This window comes from Lepidochelys kempii, chromosome 1 (genome assembly GCF_965140285.1).
Source record: "Lepidochelys kempii isolate rLepKem1 chromosome 1, rLepKem1.hap1, whole genome shotgun sequence".
Lineage (NCBI taxonomy): Eukaryota > Metazoa > Chordata > Testudines > Cheloniidae > Lepidochelys > Lepidochelys kempii.
Window position 1 is genome coordinate 210,333,428 of NC_136380.1, and position 26,327 is coordinate 210,359,754.

General features: G+C 43.6%; 1 protein-coding gene across 2 annotated transcripts in view; it reads left to right on the forward strand.

The window, feature by feature from the left end:
• The window catches only part of FAM162A (family with sequence similarity 162 member A), a 32,476-nt gene extending 15,110 nt beyond the window's left edge, over positions 1-17,366 (forward strand). The window contains exons 4-5 of one of the 2 annotated variants that reach the window (XM_073310855.2): positions 10,020-10,128; positions 17,090-17,341. In XM_073310855.2, the coding sequence (XP_073166956.1) occupies positions 10,020-10,128; positions 17,090-17,185 (205 nt within the window). In that variant the 3' untranslated portion in view covers positions 17,186-17,341. Of the gene's footprint in view, positions 1-10,019; positions 10,129-17,089 lie in introns of both variants that reach the window. The other variant, XM_073310846.2, reaches the window with a different exon arrangement.
• The last annotated feature ends 8,961 nt before the right edge of the window (positions 17,367-26,327 follow it).

The following is a 26,327-nucleotide window of genomic DNA, read 5'->3' on the forward strand; positions in this document are numbered from 1 at the left end:
CTTAGTATGAATAAAAATATTTTCCTGATTTTTTTTAAATGTCCATGAAAAGTGTTTTATATTTGTTTCATGAAAAGTACATCATTCAATAATAATTGAAACGAGACTCCTAATATAAACCATATGATCATAAATAATTATATTATCAATTATCAATTATATCTCCCTTGGGATTTAAACTAACTAAATAGTAGATTAGGCCTCTAATGAAAATAAAACGTCAAAATTTCTCTGCAGCAAGTCTAGCCTCAGTGCAAACCCTGTGCTCGTCTGTGAGAACCAGAAAGTAAACTGACCATTTTAGACTCTCTGTCCAGGCAGGATGAAATGTAAATCGTACTTAAAAAACCCTCTTTGAATAATTACACCTGGCGTTAATAATGTAGATAAGGACTTTTCTTTTTCAAATGTGTTATGTTGACAATGTCTGTTTAAAATCCTTTTGTAAAAGTGAACCCCTCGTGAATTAAACTTTGCACCATTTTGGGAATGTAGCAGGGCCTGTGGGACCTCTGTGCCCCCTGAGCTCTCTCCAGCCCGGGCTATCTCTCACAACGCCTTGCTAGTGACCAGCGGAAAACCCATCCAGGTGCTGTGATCGCCCCACACCCAGCTTTATTGCATGGATGCTCCCAGAGCCACTCATGAATCACACAGAGAAAGGCACCAGAGCCAAATCCCCCCAGCACTGTATCTCAGGAATATACCATCTTGCACTGCTCAAGATGAGTAATGCAGATTTATTAATTGCTTCACCGCTTCATCAATGGAAAGTGGACATACACCAGCCGTTGCTGAGTCTCCAGGCAAGGTTGAGCAATTCCCCTGGTGTGGCCTTATGCAGGTGAGCCATTGCATTGTAGCTCCCTTGCTGGACAATGGTGGTTGATGCGTTGATTGATACTCCACCAGGGTGTTGGTTACTTTCCTTGTGGTTGCCTCTGGGGAGCTAATATCTGGCTGGTTCCCAAACTTACAGCATGTTTTAGTTCAGGGATGGGCAAACTTTTTGACCTGAGGGCTACATCTGGGTATGGAAATTGTATGGCGGGCCATGAATGCTTACAAAATTGGGTTTGGGGTGCAGGAGGGGGTGAGGGCTCCAGCTGGGGGTCCAGGCTCTGGGATGGGGTTGGGGATGAGGGGTGTGCAGTTCAGGAGAGTGCTCCAGGCTGGGATCGAGGGGTTTGGAGGGCAGGAGGGGGATCAGGGCTGGGGTTGGGGGTGGGCTCAGGGGTTCAAGCTCCGGGCAGCACTTACCTCAAGCTGCTCCTGGAAATCTGCAGTTCCTGGCTAGTGGAAGCTGCGAGAGCGGTGCTTGGGGCGAGGGCAGTACGCAGAGCCCCCTGGCTGCCTGTAAATGTAGGAGCCAGACGGGGGACATGCCGCTGCTTGTGGGAGTCGTGTGGAGTGGTGGCATGCACGTGCCGAGCGACCGCCCCTCCCCCCCCCCGACCCCACCCACTGGCTGAAGTGGGGACTCAAGGGCCAGATTAAATCGGCTGGCGGGCCAGATAGTTTGCCCACCCCTGTTTTAGTGAGAACCATACAACACAATTCTCATAACTTCATGTGTGTTAATGATATACATATATGGATAGAGTAATGACTTTCAGCAGATCATAACCTTTTCCCCGATACCTATAAAGCATGCCTTGTAAGGTAAGATCACGATTATATACAAATGGGGAATATGGGGGTTCCAGGACACTCCCTCAAGGTATAGAATTTCACAGGGAAGATAAGTACATCTGGGGATTCCCTCTAAAACATGGTCCATCCTGTGTAAATACATGATGCAGAGACAGAACATCCTCTATAATTCTTATCTTTTTAAGGTGCAGATCAGCACTGAATCTTAAGTGGTAAATAGCTTTATTGGTGAGCATAGAATCATAGATTTTAAGGTCAGAAGGGACCATTATGATCATCTAGTCTGACCTCCTGTACAATGCAGACCACAGAAGCTCACCCACCAACTCCGGTAACAAACCCATAACATATGTCTGAGCTATTGAAATCCTCAAATCGTGGTTTAAAGACTTCAAGTTGCAGAGAATCCTCCAGCAGGTGACCCGTGCCCCACGCTGCAGAGGAAGGCAAAAAACCCCCAGGGCCTCTGCCAATCTGCCCTGGAGGAAAATTCTTTCCCGACTCCAGATATGGCGATCAGCTAAACCCAGAGCATGTGGGCAAGACTCACCAGCCAGACACCCAGGAAAGAATTCTCTGTACTAACTCAGATCCCACCCCATCTAACATCCCATCACAGGCCATTGGGCATATCTACCGCTAATAGTTGAAGATCAATTAATTGCCAGAATTAGGCTATCCCATCATATCATTTCCTCCATAAACTTACCAAGTTTAGTGTTGAAGCCAGGTATGTCTTTTGCCCTCACTACTTCCCTTGGAAGGCTGTTCCAGAACTTCACTCCTCTGATGGTTAGAAACCTTCGTCTAATTTCAAGTCTAAACTTTCTGATGGCCAGTTTATATCCATTCGTTCTTGTGTCCACATTGATACTGAGCTTAAATAATTCTTCTCCCTCCCTGGTATTTATCCCTCTGATATATTTATAGAGAGCAATCATATCTCCTCTCAGCCTTCTTTTGGTTAGGCTAAACAAGCCAAGGTCTTTGAGTCTCCTTTCATAAGACAGGTTTTCATTCCTTGGATCATCCTAGTAGCCCTTCTCTGTACCTGTTCCAGTTTGAATTCATCTTTCTTAAACATGGGAGACCAGAACTGTACACAGTATTCCAGGTGAGGTCTCACCAGTGCCTTGTATAATGGTATTAACACCTCCTTATCTTCACTGAAAATACCTCGCCTGATGCATCCCAAGACCGCGTTAGCTTTTTTCCCGGCCATATCACATTGGTGGCTCATAGTCATCCTGTGGTCAACCAATACTTCGAGGTCCTTCTCCTCTGTTACTTCCAAGTGATGTGTCCCCAATTTATAACAGAAATTCTTGTTATTAATCCCTAAATGCATGACCTTGCACTTTTCACTATTAAATTTCATCCTATTACTATTACTCAAGTTTACAAGGTCATCCAGATCCTCCTGTATGATATCCCGGTCCTTCTCTGTATTGGCAATGCCTCCCAGCTTTGTGTCATCTGTAAACTTTATTAGCACGTTCCCGCTTTTTGTGCCAAGGTCAGTAATAAAAAGATTAAATAAGATTGGTCCCAAAACTGATCCTTGAGGATCCACTAGTAACCTCCTTCCAGCCTGACAGTTCACCTTTCATTGTGACCCGCTGTAGTCTCCCCTTTAACCAGTTCCTTATCCACCTTTCAATTTTCATATTGATCCCCATCTTTTCTAGTTTAGCTGCTAATTCCTCATGTGGAACCGTATCAAATGCCTTACTGAAATTGAGGTAAATTAGATCCACTGCATTTCCTTTGTCCAAAAAATCTGTTACCTTCTCAAAGAAGGAGATCAGGTTGGTTTGACACAATCTACCTTTTGTAAAGCCATGTTGTATTTTGTCCCAATTACATTTGACCTCAATGTCCTTAACTACAAGAGACTGCTGAATTGGAATTAATTTGCAAATTGGATACAATTAACTTAAGTTTGAATAGAGACTGGGAGTGGTTGAGTCATTATACTAAGTGAAACTATTTCCCCTTGTTTATTCCCCCCCCTCAGACGTTCTTGTTAACTCCTGGAAATGTGCTGGAAATGGCCCACCTTGATTATCACTTCAAAAGGTTTTCTCTCCCCCCACCCCACTCTCCTGCTGGCAATACCTCATCTTAAGTGATCACTCTCCATACAATGTATATTTTTTCATGGTCTCTGTGTATATAAAATCTCCTCACTGTACTTTCCACTTTATGCATCCGATGAAGTGAGCTGTAGCTCATGAAAGCTTATGCTCAAATAAATTGGTTGGCCTCTAAGGTGCCACAAGTACTCCTTTTCTTTTTGCAAATACAGACTAACATGGCTGCTACTCTGAAACTTAATTACTTTCTCCTTCAAAATTTTTTCCAAGACCTTGCTCACTACAGATGTCAGACTAACAGGCCTGTAGTTACCCAGATCACTTTTTTCCCCTTTCTTAAAAATAGGAATTATGTTAGCAATTCTCCAGTCATACGGTTCAACCCCTGAGTTTACAGATTGATTGATTAAAATTCTTGCTAATGGGCTTGCAATTTCATGTGCCAGTTCCTTTAATATTCTTGGATGAAGATTATCTGAGGCTCCCGATTTAGTCTCATTAAGCTGTTCGAGTTTGGCTTCTACCTCGGATGTGGTAATATCCACCGATTCCCATATCCTCCGTATGCTCATTCCCATTTGTCGTCCTGCCATTATCCCTGAGCTCCTCATTAGCCTCATTAAAGTATTTTGTTTAGATATTGGGCCATGCCTAGATTATCCTTATCCTCCACTCCATCCTCAGTGTTTAGCATCCCCACTTCTTCTTTCTTTGTTTTCTTCTTATTTATATGGCTATAGAACCTTTTACTATAGCTTTTAATTCCCTTTGCAAAGTCCAGCTCTACATGGCGTTTGACCTTTCTCGCTTTATCCCTACATGTTCTGACCTCGGTAAGGTAGCTTTCCTTGCTGATCCCTCCCATCTTCCACTCCTTGTAGGCCTTCTCCTTTTTCTTAATCACCTCTCTGAGATGCTTGCTCATCCAGCTTGGTCTACAACTCCTGCCTATGAATTTTTTCTCCTTTCTTGGGATGCCAGCTTCTGATAATTTCTGCCACTTTGACTTGAAGTAATTCCAGGCCTCCTCCCGCCTTTAGATCCACAAGTTTTTCAGTCCAATCCGCTTCCCTAACTAATTTCCTTAATTTTTTTTGGTTAGCCTTTTTGAAATCAAAAACCATAGTCACAGATCTGTTTTTGTTTATCCTTCCATTTAGTTTGAACTGAATTAGCTCATGATCGCTCGAACCAAGGTTGCCCCAACAACCATTTCTTCTATGAGGTCCTCACTGCTCACCAAAACCAAATCTAAAATGGCATCCCCTCTTGTCGGTTCAGGAACTACTTGGTGAAGGAGTCCATCAGCTATCGCATCCAGGAAAATCTGAGCCCTATTATTATTACTAGCACTTGTCCTCCAGTCTATATCTGGGAAGTTAAAGTCTCCCATGATCATACAATTCCCATTAGTATTTACTTCTTTAAAAGCATTAAAGAGGTCTCTATCCAAATTGGATCCTGGCGGTCTATAGCACACCCCAAGCACTATCCCAGAGCAGGCTCTAGTAGCTTTCTTCCCCACTGTGATTTTTGCCAAGACAGACTCTGTCTTATCCATTCCATCACTTCTTATTTCTTTGCAGTCTACCTCATCACTGATATACAATGCTACTCCACCACCTTTGCCTTTATTTCTGTCTTTCCTAAACAGCACATACCCTTCAATACCTGTAGTCCAGTGGTGACTACTATTCCACTATGTTTCTGTTATCCCTGTAATATCTGGTTTCACTTCCTGCACCAGTAGATCTAGTTCCTCCATTTTGTTACCTAGGCTCCTCGCATTAGTGTACAAACATCTTAATTTTTGCTGTTTGGTTTCGCTCACATTCTTTACCCAATTGGGCACAGACATTCTACCGCCAATATTACCTATTGGATTGGTATGTACACTGCCCTTCCGCCTTATGTCCATTCTACCCACGGCTGTATCCTTTCTTACTTCATTTTCTTCCCTCTCAAAGAGAAAATATGGTGTGGAGATTACCTAGACATCTCCCAACCATCTCCCCCAAATTCCTAGTTTAAAGCTCTCTTGATAAGTTGTGCCATCCTAGAAGTCTATTTCCCTCCTTACTCAGGTGAAGTCCATCCCGAGAGAGCAGTCCTCTGTTCATGAATGCTTCCCAGTGAGCATACATCCCAAAGCCCTCCTTATAGCACCACTGCCTGAGCCATCTGTTGATCATCATAATCTTGTCACACCTTTGTTGCCCTTCTCTAGGAACAGGCAGAATCCCACTGAAGATCACCTGAGCCTTGATTTCCTTAAGCGTCTTCCCCAGCCTGGCATAGTCTCCCTTGATACGTTCCAGTGAGAATCTAGCCGTATCATTTGTTCCCACATGAAGGATAATCAATGGATTCTTTCCCGCTCCCCTTAGGATCCTCTTCAGCCTCAGGTACACATCCTGTATCTTAGCACCCAGCAGACAGCACACCCTTCTGTTCTCTGGATCAGCTCTTGTTACAGGCCTGTCTGTTTTTCTCAGTAATGAGTCCCCAACCACATAGACCTGCCTTTTCCTGGCAATAGTGCGATTCTCCAGTCTATCCCCTGTTCCATCTGGCTGCAAGTCCTCTTGATTCCTGTTGTTCCTTGCAATCCTCTGCAACCCATCCTGTATCATCCTGGGGCTCATATTTGGTGTTATCTCCATTGACTCTTGCCCTTGTCCTATAGGACTGTCTGCTCGTCTGTGTATTAGTAGCAGAACAGAGTGGTACAGAAATGCTTAGCTGATTGGAGGTCTTGACTACTCTTCCCTGTTTTAAGACAGCTGAAGAACTGAAGAGCCTCATACCTAGGAATATGCAGCAGAGTAGTGGAATGTTTTGCTGACGCTCTGCCAGTTTAATCTTATTTATTACCTGATGAGTGATTAAAATCACAGTGGGGATTCTGCCATGCGGAGGCTCTGCTATGGCATAACTGATTAGTCTCTGAATTCTCCAATCCTAAAAATTTCACGAGAGTAGTTGGTAACATAAAATCATATTACGGATGGACTGTTAACTGTCGTACGCCATCTCTCTAGAGCTAAGGCAGAATCAAGGCTACCAGTATAAGCTAGACTTTTCTACATTTAAACCAATCCACCTGAAATTCCACAGGCATGAATTTGTGCCAAGATAGAATTTCTGTGGAAATATTGAGTCAAATTGGAGAAAACAATTGATGCTCAAAAAATGTGGTGTCTTCATTTTTCTAATGTTGTAGTGTCATTTTGGGGGTATGCTATATATATATATTTAAGTTCGCTATATCAACTGGATCACCCTTGTCCACATGCTTGTTGATACCTTCAAAGAATTCTAATAGAGTTCCTTACATCTCTCAGCGCAAGGCAGATTTTCCACTCCTCAGTTCCTTCTTGTGGCTCTTCTCTGAACTACAATTTTTAAACTTTTGTTTTTTTTAAAGTGTGGACACCAAAACTAGATACAGTATTCCAGTGGTGGTCTCGTACTAGTGTTCTATACAGAGGTAACCTCCCTATTCCACTGAGTCTTTTTCTGAGTCAAAGGTATGTCTATGCTTTTCAAAGGTATGTCTATACCGTAGAGTCTGTAGTGGCATAGCTGTGTTGGCATAACTGAGCCAGCACAACCTCCTACTGTAGGTGCAGCCTACATAGACTTTTTTTATTTTTTCTTTCCTGTCTGTGTAGGAACACCACCTGCCCAAACTACGGTAGCTACACTGATCAAAGCCTTCTTCTGTTGACATAGTTGAACCAACGCAGGGGGTTTTGTCGGCATAGCTGAAAAGCAAGGTTGTGGGTTTTTTGTTTTGTTTTTTTCCCCACACCTTTGAGTGACATAGCGATACCAACCTAACTTTAAAGTATAGACCAATTCTAAGATAAATATCCCATCCAGAAAGTAAGGGGTACATTCTTTGTTCAGAAATGTATTTAGGTATTAAAATTCATGCTCTTTGTTTTGGCCCAGTGTACTTGTGGATCCAGATTGTTCTGTTTAAGTGACCTGCCGTTATCATTATTTACCACCCCAGAATCTTGCTGTCTGCATACCTTATCAGCACTGATTTTATATTTCCTTCCAGGTCACTCCTAAAACCTATTAAATAGCAGTGACTCAAGCATCCACCACAGGGGGAAAAATACTGGGTATTAAAGGTCTCTTTATAGTAGTGGAGAAAAGCAGAACAAGAACCACTGTCTGGAAACAGAGGCCAGACAAATTCAAATCCGAAGTAAGGCACGTACTTTTAACCGTGAGGTTGATTTAACCACCTGAACAAACGGAGGGTAGCAGTGGATTCTCCATCTCTTGATGTCCTCATATCAAGACTGGTTGCATTTCTGGAAGATATGCTTTAACCAAACACAAGGTACAGGGCTCAATACAGGAGTAACTGGGTGAAATTTAATAGCCTGTGGTAAAGAAGTTCAGACTAAATGATCTGGTGGTAGACCTTAAGTTCTATGAATCTGATCACTGTGGGACCACACTAGAAACACTTGCAATTGATGATTCCTCACTATTGGTTAGAAAATAAATATAGCATATTTTTAATGGATTGAAAACTGGCTGGTATGCCAAATTGTTAAAATCAGAAAGTCAGGCAGTCAAATGCCTTACAGAAGTCCAAATATACATCATCAGCACAGTTACCTTCATCAGCCAAATTTGTAATCTTAAAAAATTACAAAGTTAATTTGACAAAACCTTTCTGCCATGGTCAACCATGTTTGTTGGCATTAAATACATTACCATCCTTTAGTTTTTTGACTGTCTCAGATCAGCTGTTCCGTTATTTTGGCTGGGATTGATGTCAGGCTAACAGGCCTATATCTACCTGGTTCATGCCATTTACCGTTTTTTGGCATGACATTTGCTTTCTTCCACTCATCTGTAACTTCTCCAGTCTGACACTTTTTAAAAAAAACAAACTCTCTTCTGGAGTATTAGAATTCTATTAGAGGGATATCATTTTCTGAACTCTATAGGTTAGTTTTTAAAAGTTTATTGTCTCTATTAAAGTCTGTATGTCTCTGTTTATAGAAAACTCGCCTACAAATTTTGTACCACAGAGGCCTATTTAGCATCTGTATCCTTAATACCAACACTGCTCACTTTTGTAGGGGTCCACTGTAACTGAAATAGTAAATTTCAGTTTAGCCCAACCTGAGACCATTGACTCATTGTTGATATTTGAAGTATTTACAACACAAATCCTTTAATTCTTCTTCTTTGCCCTCCATGGAGGGCATTTGGAAGATCAAGATGACTGGCCTTGTAGGGAACTGTACCTCCTTAAGAGTTAACAGTAGACCAGGTTGCAAATGTTCAGAAGCAAGTGATATAGCTGCAGATGTTGGGTGTATCTAGATAAGATGTACTAAAATTTGCAAGAAAGTCTCTACAGGGCAACACTTGCATGGTATAAATAATCCTCCATCTTCAGTTAAACCCTCTTGAGAACTGTTCCAGAAGACAGTAGGAAGTGAAGTTTTAGATTTCTACCAAGAGCTGCTCAGATTTTCCCAGGGGCATAAATTGCTGGTGAACATATTGGAGACAGCTGACATGAAATCTGTATTCTAAAAATGTTTCTAATTGCAGCTAGCATTTCCAAACCCAGTGCTGGAGGAAGCCATCTTGCTGAAAAGTTTAATATATGGTGCAGAGTGTTGAAGCCCAATGGAAAAAAATATATAAACCAGTTTTGGTGCATCCCCATCCCCAAAAGCTCAACTCTTTCACAGTTTAATCTTGCTTTTTACCCTGAAAACTTTCAGGATGTGCCCAAACTAGAAAAAAGGTGGTCTACCGTGTGTTAACATGGTAAAATCCTAATGTGGAGAAGGCGGTTTGTAGTTTTTACATGGATTAGCAGGTTGCAGTAAGCACTGGGGGAAGCTAGTGGTAAGAAAACACTTCTTTCCCCCTTACTGAAGACAAGATTTGACTGTCGGGCAGAACAAAAGGGATTCGCTATTCCAGTGATCTGAAAATGCAGCATTGTCTAGTGATTAGAGCAACGGACGGAGTGTCAGGAAATCTAGGTTTTGTTCTCAACTTTGCTAATGATTCATTCTGTGGTCTTGGGCAAGCTACCTCTCTCTGTCTGTAAGATGGGGATAGTGCTTTGGGAGGTGCTGGTAAAAGGCATGATACAAATGCTAGTTTCTTGACAGTAGATTGTATGGATTCTTGTTTATCAGCATGACAAGAGATATCAATAGATTAGAAGCTAAGGTCTCTGATAATGATTTTGGCCTCCCTTTGCTTCATGAGGTTTGAGCTGATCGATGCTGCGCGAAATAAATTGCGTGTGAAGATCAGCTACCTGATGATTGCCCTGACAATACTAGGATGCATCGTGATGGTCATTGAAGGAAAGCGGGTGAGTACAGTATTGGATAGTTGACTGGAGCTGAACCTTATCACACAATCCTCAGATCTCTCTTGAGATCAGTAATGAAGTAACAACAAATACTACTTAAAGCAATAAATAAAAATTAAAATGAACACTCTACGACTTCCCCAAAACTCACCCAGCACCAAAATGTGCCCTCCCAGGAGAGACCGAGAGCTACATTTCTTACAAATGCAGCAGTTCTGCCTCTGTGGGAATGTGCACACTTCTACTTTATCCCTTCATATGTGTGTACTTTGCTGAGGTAGCACTCCTGGAAGTACATGCATAGGAGGTGAGATGCTGTGCAACTTCTGTTGTTACAACTTCACTGGGATTTGAGGATGCCTGTCATTTCCTGGTGGTGGGTCCATAATAAGAGGTACTGCGGTGTGTTCTCAGGTACCTCCAATAAGTCATCCTGAGAGGAGTTTAGGGATGAGGACCCTCCCAATAGATAAATGAGGCAGAAGAGGGCGGTGGTGTTTCCCCTCTCAGTCATTTAGATGCTGCAGTGATTAGGTTGGTCATCTCTTCAAATTTCTCTGGAGGGTCCATTGTATTTTGGGAGAAAACATAGACAACCTGGGACACTTGATTTAATCCTACATTCAAATAATACTATTTAGGGAGGATGTGGGACCTGGTCACAGAGTAGAAAGGCCCAAATTTAAGTTGCTGTATATGGGCAAAGGGTCTTGCTCCTAAGATGGTCCAGCATGTGCAAGACTATTGATATTGTAAAATGTCAAAGTTCAGCTGTGTCTGAGGTATCCTCCACCTTGAAATTAAAAGGTGTACAACACCTTTGCATATTGGGTAAAGTGTTTGTTTTTTTTCAACTTCTCTAAACTGACAAATGACTGAAGGGATTTTCCTTAGACTTTCCAAAAACAAATTCACTTTCTGGCAGAGACCAATGCAGTAAACCCCCAAGTTATGATTTAGTACTGTTTAAGAATTGCCCAGGCATCAAGGCTGCTTAGAAAAGTTAAGACAGAAGACTGAGAGGAAAACAAAAAAATATACCTTTAGGTCTAACAGCAAGTATCAGAGGAAACGTACAATCACTGCAGCCTTTAATGAGAGCCCTGCAGCCAAAGACTTCCACTCTTTCCCTGTCTGGGAATGAATGTATTAAAACAAAATAAATTAATAGCAGACAGTAAGATGATATATGATGATGCCATGTGCAATAGTGGAAACATAGGGAACTTGATGGAATCTAATATTATGATTAAATGAAGTTATATGTATAAAAGGGACATTGACTGTAAGATAGAGCTTTGGGCAAAATATTGTAAACTTTACTCCGGTGGATTTCTGCACCAGAAAATTAAAATTCTGCAAATTTTATTTGTCAAAATAACACTATATAATCACGCTAGTATCAATTATTTTGGTAATTTATTTCAAAATACCTGTCAGCAAGTATGTGTGTAATAATGCAGACACAGAAATAAATTTCTCTAGGAGAGTTAAAGAAATCCCTGTGAACCCAGTTCCTGCTTCTCTGCCCCTTCCCCACCAGACCCCAGGTGGGGGCGGGGGCAGGCAGACAGACCTGCACACCCACCCCTGTACCACCCCCCCGGCCCAGACACTCACCCCCCCCCCCACAGTAAATAAAAGGACCTTAAACCAAATAGTATGTTTTTTATGATGACACTTGATCACAGAGTGGAATAATCAGAAGTGTAACTTTGATTAATAGTGCACGGACTCAGCTCAGCTACATGTCCCAGCATCCCACCATTGTTGTGATAACAAAGAGAACAGAAGTGGTAAACTTACATAGCTTTTCTGGCCTGCTGGAGAACAATCGTTCTTGAAGTGACTTCAGTGATTCAAGAGAATGATTAAAGGATTAAAAACGATGCCATATAGGTTAGTGATAGACTCAAAGAACTCAATTTATGTAGCTTAGCAGAGACAACATTGGGGGGAACGTGACTGCGGTTTCATAGGTTCCAAGTCTGCAAGGGGCCACTGTGATCACCTAGTCTAACCTCCTGTGTAACACAGGCCATAGAACTTCCCCAAAATAATTCCTAGAGCGTAACTTCTAGAAAACGCATCCAGTCTTGATTTAAAAATTGTCAGTGATGCAGAATCCACCACAACCCTTAGTAAGTTGTTGCAGTGATGCAATGACAATTTACACTCGCTGAGGGATCTGCCCCCAAATATTTGCCTTTAACAGTCCTGGCAAACCACCCCCTCCCCCTTCTAAAGCCTGATCTTTAAATAGAAACAAACAATTGTTGAAGGAAATGTAGATATTTCTGTCTTCCCTTTAATTCAGTCACTGCTTTTTTTTTCTCTCAGAGCTGAAAACTAAAGTGTATAGTAAGCTGTTTCTATAGGTCTCCTGTCACTCAGATGTTTTATACATAGGGGCTTCATGATTTGCAGTGCAGACAACATGCAAACTCATATTATGGATGTATGCCAAAATGTTGAGGTTTTTATTTCTAAAAACAACTGATATTTTAGTTACTCATGTTTTTTTAATAAACTTGTCATAGAAGATTACGGTTGGAAGAGACCTCAAGAGGTCATCTAGTCCAACGCCCCTGCTCAAAGCAGGACCAATCCCAACTAAATCATCCCAGCCAAGGCTTTGTCAAGCCGGGCCTTAAAAACCTCTAAGGTTGGAGATTCCATCACCTCCCTAGGTAACCCAATTCCAGTGCTTTACTGCCCTCCTAGTGAAACAGTTTTTCCTAATATCCAACCGAGACCTCCCCCACTGCAACTTGAAATCATTACTCCTTGTTCTGTCATCTGCCACCACTGAGAACAGCCTAGCTCCATCCTCTTTGGAACCCCCCTTCAGGTAGTTGAAGGCTGCTATCAAATCCCCCCTCACTCTTCTCTTCTGCAGCCTAAATAAGCCCAGTTCCCTCAGCCTGTCCTCATAAGTCATGTGCCCCAGCCCCTAATAATTTTTGTTGCCCTCCGCTGGACTCTCTCCAACTTGTCCACATCCTTTTTGTAGTGGGGGGCCCAAAACTGGATGCAGTACTCCAGATGTGGCCTCACCAGTGCTGAATAGAGGGGAATAATCACTTCCCTCCTTTTGATCATTCTGTCAGAAATGTTCCCATTACCCAGAATGCTTTGGATGGGTTTCTAATGTCAATAACAAATGTGTATGATGCTCATGGATCCAGTAATGTTATTCCTAAGCTGTTATTTCAGAGCAGCACTGATGAAATAGTCTGAGAGAAAATATCAGAGCGTATTAGCATTATTATTAATTATGGAACCTACAGGGCTCAGTTGATCAGATCCCCATTGAGTGTGCAAAATCACACTAAAAGCCATTCCCTGCCTGAGTAGCTTACAGCCTACATTCATGAGGGGACAAGCTCCACAGTCTGGGAAGTAGGACTAGTCGGGTTGTGATCCAAAATTTAATTAGTTTTGGCTTTCGGAAGTATTCGTAAACCAGTCCCACTTACTAATCTATTGGATATATGAAAATATTCAGTGAACTTAGCAGTTCTGTGGAGTACTTGTGAAGTGTCCAGTGTTGGTATTTACCAAGGATCGTGGTGGATTCTCCATCATTGCCTATTTTAAAATTAAGATTGGAAGTGTGTAAAAGATCTGCTCTAGGAATTATTTTGGGGCAGTTCTATGGCTTGTATTACTCAGAAAGACTAGATGATCACAATGGTCCTTTCTGGCTTTGGAATGTGTGAATACATTGTAAAATGTACTGTGAGAGAAGTTTAAAGAGCATCAGAGAATATGGAGGGACTTTGTATAATTTATACGAACGCTAAACTAGATACTTCAGCAGCTAGCAGAGTGTTGATGGAGAAACTGAAACTTGAGCAAGCACAACTGCAAAGATGGACAAAGGATGCACCACAAAGGGACTCACGGGAAGCGACTGGTGGCAGTAAGATGATGACCAAAGCAAACCAGTCCGAGTTCAGGGTCTGTCCCAAGATGGTTGTATCAAAAGCTATGCCCTAACTTGTCATATACAAGCTGGTCTGACAAGATGTGTTGAACAAAAATACTAGAAAATTCCAGCTCCAGTTGCAAGAACTCAAAAGGTGGTGTCTTGGTCCCTGACTGGATGGTGAGAGAGGAGGATTCTTATTTTGGTTGGATATTTTCAATCTTTGGAAGAAATAGTGGTCACCATCTGACTGGTCCACAGCAGGACCTCCAAGAAGATGAACTAAGTTGGATCACCCAGCAGAAATAGGATAAAACTGCTTGTTTCCTTCAGCACATCACTTCCAAAACCCCAAAGTCACCAGGAAAGGAGAAGACTGAGGTCCTTGATTGGCCAGCTCGGGGGAGTCCTGGTGAAATCAAGTATCTGTCTCAGATAGGCACTTTTATGTGCGTCTCTTTTCCAGGGTTGCCTACTATGGCACCAGAAAGCACTGTAGTTATGGCTGTTCTTCACTTACCTGTGATTGCTGTGAATAGAAACTGAGCTGAAAAAACAAACACACTCTCTCTCTCTCTCTCTCTCTCTCTCTCTCTCTTTTTATTGGGTGACTACTCAAATCAGTTAATTTACCACTTCCTGAAACTGGGTACCTAATTAATAAGGAAGTATATGTGCTGTTGTGATTTAAAGATTGTCAGAGTTAGTGTGTGTTCTTGTTTTGTAACAGGTTCAAATCAAGATTGATGTAAAGTAGCTTTTAAACTGAATAACTTCCTGTTAACTAAGATTGTAGGACACTGTACCTGTGTCTACCATATTTAAAGGATTCATGCTGCCTTTCAACTTCTAGGTGCATACAGACATAAAGCAGACCAACATTCAAGCCTCTTAAACAGCACTCAATCTATACAGTCTTCATAAATGTAGTTTTACATAGTTAGGAGTGTTAGTCAGATCCTGGAACTAATATCCTTCATTGGTAAGTAGGTTAAAAGGGTTGACTACTAATAGATCTATCAGGATGGAGACCTTGGTGAATTGGCATGGAAGTAACTGACCAAATTATCTTTGACTTTTGCTTTGACTCCCCGCCCCGTGTTAGCAGCACTGGAGTTGATAACCAATTGGCACAAGTGAGGCCCTATTCTGAGGGGCTCTTTTTCAAAAATCTAACCAAAGTCACCTTCCCACAATAGAAAATAACACTTATACTCACTAGCGTGGTTGTGAGATTTAATTCTGAACACCTAAATATTTGTTTTCACCAATTTTCTAGCTTGTTAGCTAAATCATAGTTCAATATTCATTTTATAGCCCCTACCAAGGGAGGCAATAGGCGGACTGTGACCCAAACCTGTATCGCCAGGTGGTTTTCAGTGGACTGTGCGGGCAGAGGTGATGCACAGGCAGGGCATGTGGGGGTCGCAATTCCCCTCCCCCCGCGACTGCTCTGGATGCCTCTGGAGGATATGCCCAGAAGTGAGGAGACATCATGTCCCGGCAGCTATACTCTGTGTGTCCGTGCAGCAGAGTGGCTGGCTGAGCTCCCCCTCGCCCCCAACTACATGTCGTCTCTGTGCTCGGGCTGAAGCCGAGCTGGGGCTGAAGCCATGCAGAACCGTGTGTGTGTGTGTGGCTGGAAATGGATTGGAGCACACCCTCCTGCCACCCCCAAGCAGTCCCCGGAGCCCACCCTCCCCAACCTCATGCTCCCCCCACCCGTGAACAGTCCCAAGAGCCCCCCACGCTGGCCTCATGTCCTCCCAATCTCTCATCCCCAGAGCCCTCTCCAGCTGCCCTGCCCCCACTGGCCTCTTTCCCTCCCCAGTCCACCTCCAGTCACCTACTTGCGCTGCATCCTGTCCTCCTCACATCTCCCCAGGGCTTCTCTCTGGAGTCTTCTTGCTGGTTCCTGTCACCCAGAACCTCCTTCCTACCCCTCTGCTGTCCCAGCCCCCAAAGGGGCATCACATAGCTAGCTGGATCATAGTCCAGCAACTTCACCTCCTGGCTCCGAGCTCAGAAGTACTCACACACACACACCCTGCTTTGCTGACCAGATCCCAGCCCATACCCATTCCTCTCCCCCTCCTCCTTCCTCCCATCTCTGTTACTTGACTCAACTGGGGGCATGGAAGAATGTTTTCTGGGGGAGGGGGCAATCAGCAATGCTAGGGAGCTCAGGTCAGCCCCATGGATCCCATTTTCAGTTTAGGCAAATAAGGTCACCTTACTTTCTGGGCTGGGAGCTGGCAGGTGATGGGGAAGCTTGGGAGAGCAGTCATGGGGGCGAGGGGAGGGCAGGGGAGCTAGGTATGGGGGGGGTCGGTCTGGACCTTGACTATACCATTACCAAGAAATTTGGACCTTGACAAAAAATAATTGACGACCACTGTCCTATACTATTAGTTGCTTCTGTTAACAATACTGAGTAAAACTCTCCAAAAATTAAAATTCAGCTTTCAGGTCAGCTTCTTTAGTTAAGCAATTAAAAGATCCCTAAGAACAGTGGTTCAGATATGCTTACACCAACCAAAAGCAGTTTCAACCCTAGAGGTGAACATTTGGGAGAGTTATGAGTGAGTGGGAAGGGGGATTAGAATGGAAGCTGTTCTTAACTGTAGCAGCAGTTGCTACTAGAATATGGACTATCTACCTTTACTTTATTTCCAAATTCTCCTGGCTTTCGACGAAGAAAGAAGTTTATTATCATTGAACAGAAAAAGGGAAAGCATCTGCCAGAGCCATCAGTATATTGGCTTAATTCAGCCCTAAGGAAATAATGAACTTAAACCAAAAGAATTCCAGGATTTTGTGCCTTCAGAGTTTATTTTAACCCTCTAGCTCTTCCTAGCATTAAAGCTGGCATATTACAAAAGAGTATCTAGGCATGAGAGCTGTATCTCTGTAAGGGAGTATTCTTCAGAGGTATAGCTCAGACTACCAGATGGTTTGTTCATTGCTTGTTCAAACTTCATCTCTACAGTACCATAAGTAACATGTTTGCTCTCTCTCATACTATTGTAGGCTGTCGGAAGGCATGAATCCCTTACAACCCAAAACATGGAAAGAAAAGCTCGCTGGAGAGATGAGGTTGCTCAGAGTGCATCTGCCAAACCCTAGGAGAGGGAGGAGACCTGGGAAGGAGGATAGAAAACATACAAATGCTTTCTTCGTTGATGAGCGAGTAGTAGATCTTCATGTGTTTTGCTTTTATGTTATCCTCTGCTGTTATGCTTTAGGAAAGACAAATAAATTATTTTGTAGTAATACTAAAAATCTGTCTTGACTTTTTTATTGGGCTATCACCAAAATGCCTATTTTGAACAGCTTAAAAGACAAGGAAAGTGCTAAAACTGAGCAGACGCTGTAGTTGCTTTTCATACAGAATGTTCAGTGCTTCTATTTCCTCATTGTAGTAATACTGCCATATCCTTCTAGGATGGACTTGATTTACTCTCCTCCCCTAGTGTCATAACCAAGTAAAGATAGGTTTTCATCTCTTACAGGCAGAGATTCTTTCCTATAATCTGTCTGTTCCATCTGTTCCTCTGAAAGTTCAAGAGGAAATTTTTCACCCCCCAGTGAATGTTGGTGTTCAGAGACTTTAGGTGCCTACCTGTCACTGTGAAGCTACAACAGACTTGGGGACAGAGCTTGGATTATTTAGTTTATTTCTTTACTGCTTGGATATCATGCTGTGGCACCCACCCACTCTTACCTAATGACTAGGAAGCTGCCTCCAAGCCTGACTCCCCTCTCCCAGACCATGGGGATCAACTTCCAGAGGGGGACTTGCCTATAAGCGCTCTCCTCCCTCATAGTAGGGCACACACTGGCAATAGAACTGGCTGCCTGCTGAACCCTCCTAATAGGGCTAATGGGGGGGAGGGAGAGGGGAAAGTAGGCCAGCTAAAGAAGAAGCTGGCTAAAGCCCTGGAGTTGGCCTAAACCCCAGCTCTAAGCAGGCATGCTGGGGATCTCCGGTCTGAAGGAAGGAGATACTGACTGCCGTAAGGCAAGCTGCAGAGAGACTGCTTGAAATACAATGCCAGGCCAAGGGACCTCCTGTGGGAAGGAGGAAAATACCAACTGCTGTAAGGTGAAAGTGAGAGAGCAGCTGTGTGAAATAAAGCCCAGCTGCTGCCACACCCTCCTGGCTATTCTACAAACTCCTGATCCAGGAAAGGTTTTCTTTCCTATTAAATAGAGTCAGAGAAGCCTCTTGGGCAGACTCTGGTCTGACACCCCTGTGATGGGCTCCCCCTGGGGTACCACCTGGACTGGAGTACCACTGAGCCCTCTGACCCACCAGCCTGGTTGTGTGTCACACTGCTGCTGTGACAAGCTGCACAGCCCTCCAAGCTTGCACTTTCACCAGCATTCACACAGGTAGGGACACACCCAGCTGCGGTTACATACAGGCTCTCTAACTCCCAGCCTAGGACCCCAGAGCAGTACCGTCCTGCCCTGCTCAAATCTGGCCAGTATATGGGTTTAACACCCTGACTGCCCCTCTTTCAATGTGATGAGGACCATGCACACTTGTGGTAACCAAGCAGAGATTTTCCCCAAGCACTCCAGTCAAAGCTCACTGGTTTGGATTAAAACAAAAACAAGTTTATTAACTACAAAAGAGAGATTTTAAGCGATAGCAAAGCAGATTACCTAGCAAACACACAATGCAAACTAAGCTTAATATACTAAACAGATTGGCTATGAATAGCAGATTCTCACCCTAACTGATGGTACGGGCAGGCTACCAATGCTTAAGGGGCAAACTACACTTGCTTTGCAGCTTGGAATCCCCAGGTGTTTCATACACAGGCTAGAAATCCCTTTACCCTGGATCCAACACTTCCCCCAGTTCAATCTTTGTTCCTCAGGTGTTTCCAGGAGTCTTCTTATGGGAGGAGTGAAGAACGATGGATGAGGTCACTCCCTGCCTTATATAGCTTTAGCATAGGGAGGGAACCCTTTGTTTCAAAACTTGGTTCCCAGACCGGTTTGTGGAAAAATACTGACATCCCAAGATGGAGTCCAGCATCATGTGGTCTGAGCACATGTCCCTGTAGAGTCATAGCAGCCATTACTGAAAGGCTGTCTGTAGCATTCTCAGAAAGGCTCACCAAGTGGGAGATAAGCTTCTCATAAGACCCATTGTTTTCCCTAATGGCTCATTGCCCTGAGTAGGCCCTTCCAAATTAGCTATCTAGACTGAAAGCATCTTGACTAGTGGGCGTTACCCAGGTGTAGCTACATTTGAAGTACAGAAACATAGTATTTATAACTTCAGATACAAAAATGATACATGCATACAAACATGATAGTCATATTCTGCAAATCATAACTTTTCCAATGATACCTCACATGAATTATCTGGCACAAAATGCATCATAATTATGCCATAACCATATTATAATAATGTTACTAAGACGACTATGGCGTGCAGTGTCACAACCCCCAGCTGCTGAGTGAGTGGATAGGTGGTATCAGGCTCCCCAGCAAGTTTTCAAGCATTTCTTTACTCGTCCAGTTCCTGATTCTCTGGCAGCAGCAGCTGTAATGAGCACTCTTGCCAAACCCATCCTAAATCCACTCCAAATGATAAGGAGTTTAGGAAGCTAGACTCTATGGCTGTAAACTTTACTGCCACACTCCAAATGAGAGTTGCCAACTATCGGTTCTTTTATCTAAATACAATTTTATTAATTTCTCTGCTATATCCAAGTTTGCTGATAAACTACCCGAGGAATTTTGAGACCAGCTTTTTATTTTGGTATCTGAGGGCCATCTTACAGCCCTCAGATACCAAATATATCCCTCCAGGCTGTAATAGATGTGGGCAGCATTCCTCCTGGTTGCAAGCTTCTGGCATCCAAAAGTTGCTGCAGACCACAATAGAGGACTTAGACCATTCTATATTATTTTCTGAAAAAAATAGATGACGCCATTCACATGTTACGATTCTTGTGCAACACTTCACTCTTTAGGGGTTTTACACCCCAGTTATGAAAAGAAAGCAATTTTAGGCGGGTGTATCACTGTAGCTCCTCTTTCCAATACAGACCTCACTATCCCCCTAAGAAGAGGTCAAGACATCCTGGACATCACCAGCTGTGTTTGATTGAAGCATTCTCATCAGATGTTTATGACTTCAAAGCAGTCATTTTGACTTTTGATGAAGGACAATGTACCAACAATATATTCTCCTTTTGGATCATGCCTATCCCTCTTTTTTCCATGCTTGACAAAACATCATATTAAACAAGTGGGTACTCGCTAAAGGAGAAATGTGTTGTCCAATTCCTTTTCCTTCCTCTTCCCAACCCACCTTCCCCATTCCTCTTCAGGGACAGCTCTTATGAGACAGTGTTATTTCAAGAGCTACGGTCTCTTCTGTAATTGGGAGCAATAGAGGAATTTCCTCACCAGCACAGAGGGAAAGGCTTCTATTCCTGATACTTCCTGATTCTGAAAAAATCTGGGGGGCCTCCATCCTATTCTGGATTTAACAAAGCTGAACCAATTCATCAAAAAGACCAAGTTCAGGATGGTCATCCTTGCTTCTGTCATTCCTTATCTGGAGATTGGTGCACTGCCCTCGCCTTTACAAGATGAATAATTCCATGTCACAATACATCCCTCCCACAGGAAATACCTTCTATTTGTTAAAAGAAAAGGAGTACTTGTGGCACCTTAGAGACTAACCAATTTATTTGAGCATAAGCTTTCGTGAGCTACAGCTCACTTCATCGGATGCATACTGTGGAAACTGCAGAAGACGTTATATACACAGAGACCATGAAACAATACCTCCTCCCACCCCACTCTCCTGCTGGTAATAGCTTATCTAAAGTGGTCACTCTCCTTACAATGTGTATGATAATCAAGTTGGGCCATTTCTAGCACAAATCCAGGTTTTCTCACCCTCCACCCCCCACCCCACCCCCAACTCACTCTCCTGCCGGTAATAGCCTATCCAAAGTGACCACTGTCTTTACAATGTGTATGATAATCAAGGTGGGCCATTTCCAGCACAAATCCAGGTTTTCTCACCCCCACCCCTTTTTTTCCAAAAACCACACACACAAACTCACTCTCCTGCTGGTAATAGCTCATCCAAACTGACCACTCTCCTTACAATGTGTATGAAAATCAAGGTGGGCCATTTCCAGCACAAATCCAGGTTTTCTCACCCCCATACACACACAAACTCACTCTCCTGCTGGTAATAGTTCATCCAAAGTGACCACTCTCCCTACAATGTGTATGATAATCAAGGTGGGCCATTTCCAGCACAAATCCAGGTTTTCTAACCCCCCTCCCCCACACACACACAAACTCACTCTCCTGCTGGTAATAGCTCATCCAAACTGACCACTCTCCTTACAATGTGTATGATAATCAAGGTGGGCCATTTCCAGCATAAATCCAAGTTTAACCAGAATGTCTGGGGCGGGGGTAGGAAAAAACAAGGGGAAATAGGCTACCTTGCATAATGATTTAGCCACTCCCAGTCTTTATTTAAGCCTAAATTAATAGTATCCAATTTGCAAATGAATTCCAATTCAGCAGTTTCTCGCTGGAGTCTGGATTTGAAGTTTTTTTGTTGTCAAGAATTATAACATTCATAAACCAGTCAGAGAACACTTCAATCTCTCTGGTCACGCAATTACAGACATGAAGGTCGCTATCTTACAACAAAAAAACTTCAAATCCAGACTCCAGCGAGAAACTGCTGAATTGGAATTCATTTGCAAATTGGATACTATTAATTTAGGCTTAAATAGAGACTGGGAGTGGCTAAGTCATTATGCAAGGTAGCCTATTTCCCCTTGTTTTTTCCTAACCCCCTCCCAGACATTCTGGTTAAACTTGGATTTATGCTGGAAATGGCCCACCTTGATTATCATACACATTGTAAGGAGAGTGGTCAGTTTGGATGAGCTATTGCCAGCAGGAGAGTGGGGTGGGAGGAGGTATTGTTTCATGGTTTCTGTGTATATAATGTCTTCTGCAGTTTCCACAGTATGCATCCGATGAAGTGAGCTGTAGCTCACGAAAGCTTATGCTCAAATAAATTGGTTAGTCGCTAAGGTGCCACAAGTACTCCTTTTCTTTTTGCGAATACAGACTAACACGGCTGTTACTCTGCAACCTTCTATTTGTTGTATGCACCAACCACTACCCGTATACAGTGCTCCCTTTTGGTTTGTCATAAGCCCTGAGGGTCTTCACCAAGTGTATGTCACTGCTAGAAGCCCACCTCCCATTTGGACATTTATATTTTCCTTTACCTGGATGATTGGCTGGTTTGGGCAGCTTTGAGAGACCAGATCCAAGACAGTGTCATGGTCATAAGATAGGTATTCTCTTGTCTATGCCTGAAACTAAATTGGAGAAGTCTCAATTACAACCCACTCAACACACACCTTTTATAGAGGCAGACTTTGATTTCACAACAGCCATGGCTTATCTCCTAGTAGAAGGGTATCAAACCATAGCTGCCCTTTCCAATGGCCTCAGATCCAGCCCTATAATGACAGTGTGTACATATCTGCAGCTCCTAGGCCATAAGGCAGCGGTTCTCAACTCTGGTCCACCACTTGTTCAGGGAAAGCCCCTAGTGCGCTGGGCCGGTTTGTTTACCTGCCGCATCCACAGGTTCAGCCGATCGCAGCTCCCACTGGCCGCTCCAGGCTAATAGGGGCTGTGGGAAGGGCGGCCAGCACATCCCTCAGCCCGTGCCGTTTTCTGCAGCCCCCATTGGCCTGGAGCAGCGAACTGGGGCCAGTGGGAGCCAAACCTGCAGACGCAGCAGGTAAACAAACCAGCCCGGCGCGCCAGGGGCTTTCCCTGAACAAGCGGTGGACCAGAGTTGAGAACTACTGCCATAAGGCCTTGTGGATGTCTGTAATGCCTCATGCCAGACTTCATCTTTGCTATATGTAAGCCTGGCTTCATTTGGTGCATTGTTCTATCAGGCATCTTCTGGACTTGCGGATTTGCATACCTGCCCGGGTGCTTCACTATCTGGATTGGTGGTTAGACCCAAGGATTGTCCCCAGAACTGACCTGGACTTTGGTAACAGAAGCCTCTATCATCTCAGTCATCTTCAAACACAAGCTCTTTGGTCACCTCAGGAGGTTTCCCTCCATATAAAGATGTTGGAACTCAGAGCTGTTCATTGGGGCTGTGCGTTATTTATGCCCTCCATTGTAAACCAGTAGGTCCGACTTCTCATAGACAACATTACAGCCACCTTTTACTTGAACTAACAGGGAGATGCAAGATCGACTCAGCTGTGCTGAGAAGCTGTTCTCCTTTGGAATCTGTGTATTCACCACATTTCCCTGAAGGCTATTCACCTTCAGAAATACACTAGTGGATTCCCTCTGCAGAGTTTTCACAGACCATAACCAGGGGTCAATCAGGAAGGACATCCTCCTCCAGATTTTCTGATGCTGGGGTGCCTGAAAGTTGATTTGTTTGCAGTCATCCTAAGCAACAAATGCATGAGATTTTGCTCCAGGGCTGGCTACAGTCCAGGTTCCATCACAGATGCATTTCTTCTTCCCTGTTCTAATTAGCTCCTGTATGTATTTCCTCTAATTCATCTCATTCCCAGAGGTCTCAGGAAGCTGAAACAGGACAAAGTATTATTTCTCCTCATAGCACCAGCATTACCAAGATAATATTGACTCACAGCTCTACATCACCTCTCCATCTGTTCATTGATAACTTTACCATTAGTGGCAGATCTTCTGTCACAGAACCAGGACAAATCTCTTCATCCAAACCTCACGTCTCCACCTTACTGCATGGATGATTGCTGGTTGAACACTCATGAGAAACTGTGCTCCCAAGAGGTCCAAGCCATCTTGGTGAGTAGCAGAAGGAGTCCACATGCAAATGAAAGTGGAAGAGATTTTTTCTCTATGGGCATAATCCCACAATTTATCACCCCATCACACTGAAACTACAGGTGTGTTGGACTACTCCTATATTTGAAATAATCAGGGCTCTCAAATAGTTCTGTGAGTTCACCTGGCTTCTATTTTAGCATTACATCTGCCAACAGATGCCATCTTCTCTCATCCGCTTGTTTCTAGATTTTTGAAATGTCTAGTTAACACTTACTCTCCTGTATCTGCTTTGGTGCTTGTATGGGATTTAACTTTTGTTCGGTGTTGAGTCATAGGTCCCCCTTTTGAGACCATGTCTACAGCTTCACTGTCTGTCTATGAAGAGGGCATTTTTAGTGGCAATCTCTTCCGTGGGGGTTTCAAAACTTCAAGCTGTTCTTGCTGATCCTCTTTTTATGGCTTTCATAAGGACAAGCTGTTCCTTTGGCCACATCCTAAGTTTACGCCTAAGGTAATGTCAACCTTCCATCAAAGCCAAACCTATAACCTTCTGGCTTTTTCCTGAAACCCCATTTGTCTAAGGATAAGGAGGCACTTGTAGAGCTCTCACATTTTATTTGGACCACACTAGTCTCTTTAGATCTTCCCCAAGAGCCTTTGCTGAAAGAGCTATGAGTTAACTTGTGCCATCTCAGAGAATCTCTCACTGGATTCCTGCCTGTGTCAGACTCTGCTAAAGTCTCTCCCCCATCAAGGATAACAGCTCACTCCACCAGAGCTCAGTCCTCCCCTTCAGCTTCCCTGAGCAATATTCTAATAGCTAATACATGCAAGGCAGCATCATGGTTGTCTGTACATACCTTTTCTATGCATCATCACACAAGCCTCTTGTGCAGCTGGTCAGACACCCTGGCCCCCAGATCAATCCAATTGTCCCACAGGGAGGATCTTATCCTTGCAACAAAGCCCGTTGCCAATTGTGCCCACATATCTATTCAGGGGACACCATCACAGGGCCTAATAACATCAGCCACACTATCAGAGGCTCGTTCACCTGCACATCCACCAATGTGATATATGCCATCATGTGCCAGCAATGCCCCTCTGCCATGTACATTGGTCAAACTGGACAGTCTCTACGTAAAAAATAAATGGACACAAATCAGATGTCAAGAATTATAACATTCATAAACCAGTCGGAGAACACTTCAATCTCTCTGGTCACGCAATCACAGACATGAAGGTCGCTATCTTAAAACAAAAAAACTTCAAATCCAGACTCCAGCGAGAAACTGCTGAATTGGAATTCATTTGCAAATTGGATACTATTAATTTAGGCTTAAATAGAGACTGGGAGTGGCTAAGTCATTATGCAAGGTAGCCTATTTCCTCTTGTTTTTTCCTAACCCCCCCCCCCCCCAGATGTTCTGGTTTAACTTGGATTTAAACTTGGAGAGTGGTCAGTTTGGATGAGCTATTACCAGCAGGAGAGTGAGTTTGTGTGTGTATGGGGGTGGGGGGGATGTGAGAAAACCTGGATTTGTGCTGGAAATGGCCCACCTTAATTATCATGCACATTGTAGGGAGAATGGTCACTTCGGATGAGCTATTACCAGCAGGATAGTGAGTTTGTGTGTGTGGTTTTTGGGAGGGGGGTGAGGGAACCTGGATTTGTGCAGGAAATGGCCCAACTTGATTATCATGCACATTGTGTAAAGAGTTGTCACTTTGGATGGGCTATCACCAGCAGGAGAGTGAATTTGTGTGGGGGGGTGGAGGGTGAGAAAACCTGGATTTGTGCTGGAAATGGCCCAACCTGATGATCACTTTAGATAAGCTATTACCAGCAGGACAGTGGGGTGGGAGGAGGTATTGTTTCATATTCTCTGTGTATATATAAAGTCTGCTGCAGTTTCCACGGTATGCATCCGATGAAGTGAGCTGTAGCTCACGAAAGCTCATGCTCAAATAAATTGGTTAGTCTCTAAGGTGCCACAAGTACTCCTTTTCTTTTTGCGAATACAGACTAACACGGCTGTTACTCTGAAACCTGGCAGAAAGGTACTGTCCCAGATTGGCATGGAGCATGGATGGGAGGGAGCCCACCTGCCATCCATCCCCATCAAGCCAGAGCTCTTGACCCAGTTGACTCAAGCAGAGGAGGCTGCCAAATGGATGGCTTGGCAAGTCTCTGCCCACACTAGAACTCCCAGGTCCTGAGCCACAAGGTGCATGTCATTGGCATATGCCAACAGGACCACCTGCAAGTCTGGCTCTCAACACACCAACCCTCTCATTCTCTTCCGGAGGAGATAGAGGAAGGGATTGATGGCAGTGGCATACAACTGGCCAGACAGTGAGCAGCCTGCACGTTCCTCTCGACTGAGGGTGACAG